Source organism: Myripristis murdjan, chromosome 18 (genome assembly GCF_902150065.1).
Source record: "Myripristis murdjan chromosome 18, fMyrMur1.1, whole genome shotgun sequence".
In the NCBI taxonomy this organism is placed as follows: Eukaryota; Metazoa; Chordata; class Actinopteri; order Holocentriformes; family Holocentridae; genus Myripristis; species Myripristis murdjan.
The window spans coordinates 27,135,176-27,144,448 of NC_043997.1; the positions used below are offsets into that span (position 1 = coordinate 27,135,176).

General features: G+C 37.0%; 1 protein-coding gene across 1 annotated transcript; it reads right to left on the minus strand.

Moving 5' to 3' along the window:
- Positions 1–5,883: 5,883 nt before the first annotated feature.
- On the minus strand, positions 5,884–8,177 carry LOC115376832 (uncharacterized). The gene is made up of 4 exons (XM_030076622.1): positions 8,122–8,177; positions 7,752–7,802; positions 6,706–6,906; positions 5,884–6,517 (listed from the first exon to the last, which is right to left on the minus strand). Exons 1-4 carry the CDS (start codon positions 8,132–8,134, stop codon positions 6,063–6,065), a joined length of 720 nt encoding a protein of 239 aa, XP_029932482.1. The 5' UTR covers positions 8,135–8,177; the 3' UTR covers positions 5,884–6,062.
- Between the last annotated feature and the right edge of the window lie 1,096 nt (positions 8,178–9,273).

Consider the following 9,273-nt stretch of genomic DNA (forward strand, 5'->3'; position numbering starts at 1 on the left):
ATAAAAATTGTAAAAAAAATAAATAAATAAAATAAAAAAATAAAATATTGAAATATTCATTGGGACCAGTATTTATGCTAACTTTCTGCAGACAAGTTTGTTTCGTTTGTTTTTTGTTATTTTCACCAATGTGAAATCAAGTTTTGTGTTTTTTTTTTCTTTTTTTCTTTCTTTTTTTTTTTTTTTTTTTTTTTTTTTACTTTTTTGCTAATATGGTGGTAACTATTTGCTAATTTTGTAATTACTGTTTTGGTTAAATTTGTATTAATTTTCAAGAAATTTCTTACTGACTGAGTGAAGGCCTGAGGCTGCATTCAGATGACTTTCACAAGAACACTTTTCAATTAGCTTTTCAAGAGAGGTATTTTACACTTTTACACTTTTTCCTCTATTTTTCTAATAATTTTTTGCATAATTTTACATTTTTTTTTTGTGGAAGATGACAAGAAAAGAAAGACATAAAAAAAAATGGGTTTTTTTAACCAGTGTTCAGGCAGTTTTGGCTAATTTTCTCATTGTTATGCCATGTTGTTGAGAGAAATCAAGTGAATTTGAACATGAAAGCTCCTGGACCTGACCTGTGCAGGACTCTGTCATTGAGCCTCAGTCCTTGGGGTTTCCTGGGCTTCCCTCCAGTCATCGGGGCCTCCACACAGCGCCGCAGCAGCGCCACCACCTTGCAGAGGATCCTCATCGCACCTTCGCCATCCCCCCCGGCCTGGTCCACCCCGCCCAGGCAGGAGGGCCAGCTCTGCTCGAGCACATCGTAACCCAGAGGCAGGCCTGATGCATCTGACACCAGCAGGATGCTCTGGCCTACACAGCTCTCTGTGAGGGGGGTGGGGGGGTGGGGGGGTTGGGTGTGTGTGTGTGTGTGCGTGAGGGGTGGGGTGGGGTGGGGGGGGTGATAAGAATAGGAATAGGATAGGAATATGGATAATATTTAAGAAGAAATAATATTTATTGTGGTAGAATTTTCCCGATGCTATTTTTTTTCTAAAATAGCAGCCTAGCAATAGATTAGAATAGAAGTACATCAATCAATCAATCAATCAATCAATCAGTCAGTCAATCAATCAATCAATCAGTTAGTTTATTTATTGACCGGACTTACCACCCTTCTGCCTATTTATTTATTTGTTTGTTTGACTATATACCAGCCTAACAATAGATTATTATTAGTTTTGCTAGTGCTGTGTCATTTATTGAGTGGACTTACCCATCCTTCTATCCATTTCTCTATTTAATAAGATGCATATAGGTTTACCTGTATTATCATTATAATTATTATATAATTCATGATAATTCATAAATGTAATATAATACATCCAATGTGCTGTAACTCGTACTGTCTTTAAGGGAGGTTTTCATGTGACACTCACTGAGGTGCTGGGGCTCGATCCCGGCCTGTTGCAGCCTGCAGGCGGCCACCAGCCCGGGGCCGCTGCAGTCCAGCCGGTGCAGGATCCAGTAGGGGGAGCTGTCCTGTGGGTAATCGGGAAGGGGGTCGGCCCAGAAATTCTTTGTGTGGTCCCAGACATTGTGCATGCTCTGGAAGGAGCGGTGCCACTGAGCCATGGTCTCTGAAAAGTCCATGAGCGGGTCCCGGTACCCGGACACCAGCTCCATCTGCTCCAGACACAGCAGATCACACGAGATAAAGCCAGCCCCTCTCTGGCTCGGCAGAATCATACATGACCAGATACACTGAGTAATCACAGCAACTGCAACAGCATTAGCAAGGTGACTTAGCAGGGTCATTTCATGCTCAGAGCAGCTCAAAGGGCTTGACAGCACTGATAAGAAGAAAAACAAGACTTAAGGGACTAAAGTCATGATCAAACTATAAAAAATATATATACTATACTACTACTACTACTATAATACTATACTAAAATTTAAATTATGTATGTTGCATGTGTGCTACAATTATGAGATAAACTGAATAGGCTAACTAACCAAATTATATTTAGTGTTAAATATTGTATTCAACGTATATTGGGATACCTCTCTGAATATATATATATATATATATATATATGTGTGTGTGTGTGTGTGTGTGTGTGTGTGTGTGTGTGTGTGTGTGTGTGTGTGTATAGTTGTTTTTTTCTCTGAAGGTCACCTAACCCTAGCTATGTCCTCTTTTCTTTTTTTTTTCCACAGCTGTCTTTCAAACATGTTGGGTTAAATCCCAGTTTACCTTGTGATGAATCTGTCTGCTGCGTTTCAGCGGCTTGCAGATGTGGAAAACACAGCTAAACACAATAACACGGTTCAAAAGTAATGTCTGACATGTGTTATTTTCCAAAAGTGTGAGAGTCCTTGACAGCAGGGAGCTTTCATTCCAAGTATGTGGAACATTCTTTATTCTGAAGCATTGTCAAGCTCCATATTAAATAATATTAATAATAACAATAATAATAATAATAACATAGGGGGACACAGAACTTGAATTAAAGTATTTTTGAATGATTAAAATAATAATAATAATAATAAAATACATATTAGAAATTTAAAAAATAATAATTCTATATATTTTGCTCCATGTGAAAAACCCAGCAGTGTCTCCAGGTGGCACATTCACATGAAACAAAGTGATGTGAAGGCCAGTTCAGTTTTGCTATGCACATCATGTTTACTAATAAACAATATTATTAAAATATTTTTCAAAATATGAATTGAAATTGAATTGAATTGAATTAAAAATTAAAAGGCGATAAACATTTAATTCAACATGGAAGATCAAATATTAAAAAGTAAGATTTTTAGATTATAAAAAATGATAAATTCATTCACATCACAATCACAATTATCTCCTTATTATTCATTTAGAAAATAAAGCAAAAATTGCCAAAAAATATTTAAAATTACATTAAATAGTAAAATTTTAAAGCAAACCAGAATTTAGAATAGAATTTACAATAAATGTTTCTCTAATACTGTTTACCAAAATAAAAAAAAAAAACAACTGCATGAACTAAATTGCACTAAATATAAAAAAAAATTACTAGTAGACAAACATGTCACTTAAAATGAAAGGTATTAAAAATTATTATTATTATGATTATTAATAATAATCATAATAATAATAATATTAAAAAGTAATATTATTAAAGTATATGTAAATATATTACAGTAATCATTTGTCTAATAGTTATTGTCAAATTGAAACAAAAATGACAAAATTAATGAATAATGCAATAACTATTAATATCACAAATATTTCATAATATGTATTTTTTTAAATCAATAGGCCAGTTACCATATTTAACCATTTTTTCGCTTCTCATAGTAAAACAATGTTCACAAGGGTTCAGCAGCATTGCATAGTGCTGCCTTCAGGTGTTGTCAGAAAGCACATGCATGCTCTCCTCTAGAGCGCATGCATGGACAGTTTCATTTCCACTTGTTTTTACCTTAGATAGTTTCTAGTGAACTAGCCAGTGTTTCAGTTACAGTTTGCTCGATCGAACAACTGAAACATCAGCTCCACATGCTCTCCTTTTCATCCCTCAGCTGCCAGCACAAAGGAGCTCTGTGCCACCAAACATCACTGGCTTTAGCTGTCCTACCCTGCTGGGTCTGGGACCACACACCCAGAGCAGCTGAGTGTGTGACAAGCCGTTTTCACAATGAAGAAGTTCATATGTCAGAGCTTGTGAGGAGCACTTTAAGGCAGCACGACTCTACCTAATGCCTCTGTTGTATCCCCATCATTTCTCCGCTAGGTGGTGCTGCAGTCTACTCAAAATACATGGGAGATGGAATGTAAAGCTGGATGTCAAGCCACCTCTCTCTCTTTATCTAACTATGATGTAATAACTCAATAACTGTAATATTTCATGTTTCTTAATGTGTCTACTTTTAATTTGAAACATTCAATGCATTTATTTATTTATTTTTGTTTACTTATCTATCTATCTATCAGTCTATCTATCTATTCATTCCTTCAATATTTGCTTTAATTTAGTTATCAATATTAGAGGCATAGGGTATAATCCTGCACACTAGCTTGACTTGTGAATAGGTCTGAGAGAGAGTTGTCAAATAGGACCTCAGCAATATTTAACAATATGAATGCAAGATCAACTTTTGAGCACAAGCAAACAACAAACTCCTGGTATATTAAAGAGAAAAAGAAAAAAACATATGCGCTGATGATGTATCAGAGAGAATACACTCTGATTGTTTGGTACACACTGCCTCAGTAGTCTTCACTGTCCCCCTCCCAGGACTTACTCTGGTGTCTACTGATACTGAGGATGGCTTTGTGGTACTGTATAGTGCCTTATGCAATTTCCCTGGCTACCTTCATTACAATATATTACAGCTGAGCTGGATCCATCACTGTCAATGTGTTTGTTTGTTTTGTTTTTTTCCCAACAAGGCTTGCCGTCCTGCCAGTGACAATAATCACAGCAGAAATTATTTTAATATTTATTTTAATATTTATTTGACAGGGGTGATACATACAACATTGCCACAAAAAAGGGAAAACGTGATGTATATAAGACGTCTAACTTCAGCTAATTTGCAGTCTTTAGTACCTTCAGCAAGGACAAACTTTCAATTTTTCTCCATGGGGCACACCAAGGAAGAAAGCATGCATTTTCCTGAGATGACACAGGAATGGCCATATTGGCAAAAAAAAGTTCCCCTGAACACAGCATGAGCAGAGTTCTGTCTGTTCTCTGGTGCCTGTTCCAAAAAGTTGGTTTCTTCAACCTAACTAGTATACTACTGGGTGACTTCCCTTTTGTTTAGCATGAATTTAGATTTCTACACATGTGCCCGGCCTGGTTGTGAGAGGTCTGCAACTGTTAGGATTGTCAAAGCAGAGGACTGACTTAGTGAGATACTGTTCTGTGTCAGCCAGCACACACAGAGGAGACGCAGCTATTTGTATCTGGAAGTCTCTGTTGTGGTCTGCTCGCTTTTGAAAAATGTTCTTCTTTTGCTCCACTTGTACTTATGTCCTGTATTGCTGTTTTCTCTTTATGTGGACATGAATAAATTATTCAAGCGTGTGTGTGGACACTGTTTGCACCAACCTGTCCTGGCTCAAGCTGTCAGTTATTTCTAATGTTTCACAATCTGCCCTGTTCCTTCCTACCCAGAGGAGGTGGTGATCAAAACTTTTATTGTAAACTTGTTTGAAAAGACATGGTGTTGTCAACAACCACAAACTCAGTTGTTACTGCACATTGCCCCATACACTGTACAACACATTTCCTGTGAACAGATTTAATTCAAGCATTTTATTTGAGATAAGCACAATGTTGTTATAAAATCAGAATCAGAATCAGAAACACTTCATTGATCCCAGAGGGGAACTTGGGTAATCTTAAGCATTGGTTAAAGCAACAGAACAACGGAGGCCGTGTGTTACAGCCACTATTACATCATGGCTGTGATTTGGTGAGATAACTATTAGCTGATGACTGAGGATCTACATGATTGTTTTTTAGAGGGTTCCGCAAATTCTGTTTTTCAGTGCCTGATAGAAAAGAACGATTAACTATCTGCAGAAGATCTGATCCAATTAAAAACGCTCTTGGCAGAGGAAGGAAACTCCAGGTGAAGTAAATAACCGGACGCGTTCCTGGGCATACTGGTTAATGATATACGTTAAATATTGCTCATGTAGTAATAAATACAGGAACACTGGTGAAAAAGAAGTGTTGAGAGTCAAATGGCTTAATTTTTCTGTTTGTTTTGTTTGAAGGACAGGTTGTGTATGTGTGTGTGTGTGCGTGTTTAACAGGAGACAAAAAGAATATCGGGTATCAGGTAAACAATGGAAATAATAAAATAAAATTGGTAAAATAAAATCAAACAAACAAAGCATAAACAAACACAGGTTCATTACTGTAACTGTAATCCTGAAATATAAAACATACAAAATCAACTGAAATGTAAAATGCACAGAGAGGCTTGGCAGTGTCTCAATTTTGGCTCAGATGTGTTGTGATAGCCTGGCGGATTCATGGAATTAACTCTCAGGAAATGGCTTGAATCAAACTGACCAATCAAGCGATGCACAGGCATGGCTTGGTCGACAGTTATTCAGTCATTTCTTGAAATGGCAGCACAGTAAGCAATTTCAAAGCTGCCAGACAACTGAATGTACATCCTACAATAAGCAGGCTGAAGGCCGCAAACCCGTAGATCAGTGTGATGGTCCAGAAAGCAAAAAGGTAGACGGTGCGGTTACAGTGAGGTCGAACACCAATGGGCTGGCTCGGCTCTGGCTGGCCAGTGATCGTCTCATTGCTAACAACAGTGAAGGCCAGACTTTGAATCATGCCGATTACAGACTGGTTGTCATTAGCGACCCAGCTCTGGTTCTGGCGGCTGAGATTCGGGAAAGTTAGGTCGCGGCTCTCCAAAGCGAAGTTGACCTTGTTATCACGTTCAGAGAAATCAGGAGTGGAGCTGTTGAGACTGGTGTTGTGTTTCGCGTCAGCAGTGTCCTTGTTGTAGTTGGGTGGATAAATAGAATAAACATGGTAACTCCCTGAGCATGGAGAAGAAACATGAAATCAGTGACTATCAAGTTCTTCAGTTATTTACCACAGAAAAACTATATACATTCAACTAAGAATTAAATATGTAATCAGTCAATGCCAATATGTAGCCCACCATCATATTACTGGCTGATGTTTCACCCTTATATTTGTCTAAAGGTTATAAGGCATTACTTACCAAAGATAAACCAGATAAATAAAAACAGGGACAAGCTGATGTTGTAGTAAAGCCACGACTTAAAGCCAAGGCCATCTTCATTCCAACCAATGAACTTGGGAAAAGCAAGATGGGCAGTCAGCAGGAGGCTCCCAGCCCCCGACACAATCAAGTACAGAGGGATAAATGGTGCCGCCGGACACTCATTCCTGTAAACTGCACCTGGCAGAGAGACACTGGTGAAACTGAGAAATGCAAGAGTTGCCTACGGAAAACATTTATATTCTGTATCATTTCATTTTGAGGCAACTTGAAGCAAGTTCTTCACAGAATTATTAACAGTCATAGCCTTTTCATTTACTCCATTTACTCATTTACTGATCCTTGTAAAGCTAATTAACTCCCATTATACAATCGAAAATCAATTCTTATTTTTCAGAGAAATATGAATTTATGCTTTTTTCCATATACAGGGTGACCCAAAAAAACGGGAATCTTTGAAGTGCGTATTGGCAGACATGAGCAAGTGGCAGCACAATTTTAAAAAATGAATATTCCATCATTGTTTCTTAAATGGCATGTTTTAACATTTCAATTACTATGAATAAAATATTTTTCTTCCATCACTCGGTTTTATTGGATTGTTAAAAAGTTCCTGTTTTTTTGTGTCACCCTGTACTTAATACTCATACTGCTTTAAAACTCCTTGTTATCCTTATATAATACATGTCAGGTTTAGTGTGTTTTCGAAAATGTACAGAATACAATACATTTTCATCATAAAGATTAATTCTGGCCTAAAAAGGTGGGGAAATCTATTTTTGCAAATAAAGGAATGGCTAAACTGAGTTATTACATGCATCAGTGTATATAATGACTTGTTCAAGGTGTTTGTCCTCTAACAAATGCTGCAGTTTTAAACCATATAACCACATTCACAAATTTATCAAATGTTACACATGCGCCTGTTGACAGGGCAGTAGAACTTATAACATTTCAAACGATCTCATCAAACAAACAAATCTTTAAAGGAATATATCATGAAAAAACGCCTGAGTGGTATTTACCTATGGCGATGTGGGCAATTGGGAGAGAGCCTACAAGGACAATGGTGCAGCCTGGACAAATTGGAGATAAAGGATAATGTCATTGTTTTTATTAATCATTTGCACAGACTGACACCACATCAGACCAGGCGTTGAAATTCTTAGAGTTACTAGACATAAACCAAATGCTAATACTGTACAGTTTAAAAAAAATGTTTACATACAAACAAATATCTACATCAAAATAAAATCTCTGTACTTAGATTAAGATTCATGGCTAAATAATTCCGCTTATAAGTGGAAGGACCTTTTTGCACAGACAACACAGATTAGTTTACAGTATAACCTTAACTAATTGTACCTATTTGTTGCTAAATCTCACATTACTTACCAGCTATGAACATGCTAGCACAAAAGCAGGCACATATGTCTTTAACGGACTCTGCCATCTTGACCCAGACAACCGGCAGCAGTCACAGTACTGCTCTGGAAGACAAGGCGAGGCAAGCTTACTAATACAGCACATTCTAGGAAAGGGAAGCTCCATCAGTACAAAAGTGAAGTAGCTTGACCCATTTCGACTGTAAGTGCACACTTCCATGTCCATCACTGCTGAATGATACAGGCTAAATATGTGATGCCATAATCACAATAGATAGGAACATTGGTCAAAAAGAAGAAGTGCTGAGAGTCTGATGGCTTACCTTCTCAGCTTTATGATGTTTCCTTTGGTTGAAAGACTGGCTGTGATGAAGAGACTGTGTGTGTGTGTGTGTGTGTGTGTGTGTGTTCGCTGTTGGCAAACTTCAATATGTCTCAAGTTTTTGTGTCATTCAGTGTTTCATTGCAACACTTGATGGTAAATGTAGGCACGGACTTTGCTTTGCTGAGTCACTATTAATGCAATACAGCTGCTACTTTTATTAATACTGCTGCTACTACTTCTACTACTACTATCACTACTACTATCACTACTACTACTATCACTACTACTACTACTACTACTACTATCACTACTACTACTACTACTACTACTACTACTACTATCACTACTACTACTACTACTACTACTATCACTACTTCTACTACTACTATCACTACTACTACTACTACTACTACTACTATCACTACTACTACTATCACTACTACTACTACTACTACTATCACTACTACTACTACTACTACTACTACTACTACTATCACTACTACTACTATCACTACTACTACTACTACTACTACTGCTACTACTACTACTACTACTACTACTACTACTACTACTTCTATTAATACTGCTGCTACTACTTTTACTACTACTATCACTACTACTACTACTTCTATTACTACTAACACACTGCTAACACACTGTCACTCCTGCTCCTTATATATATTTATTGGTAGAGTTTTAATTGTCTTAATGTTTTTACTATGTTTATTGCTTTTATTTTTCATTGTTGTTTACTATTGCTGCTGGTGTCGATGGGAGGCAAGACCTAAGATTTTTGCTCTTTCTTATATGTAATATGATTAAGATGCAATAAAAGTG

Excerpts from the sequence above, each read along its gene's own strand:
- LOC115376832 (XM_030076622.1), bottom strand. Across the intron at positions 6,907-7,751 it reads AATTGCCCACATCGCCATAG|GTGCAGTTTACAGGAATGAG; the intron begins GTAAATACCACT and ends TCTCTCTGCCAG. Across the intron at positions 6,518-6,705 it reads ATTTATCTGGTTTATCTTTG|GGAGTTACCATGTTTATTCT; the intron begins GTAAGTAATGCC and ends CTCCATGCTCAG.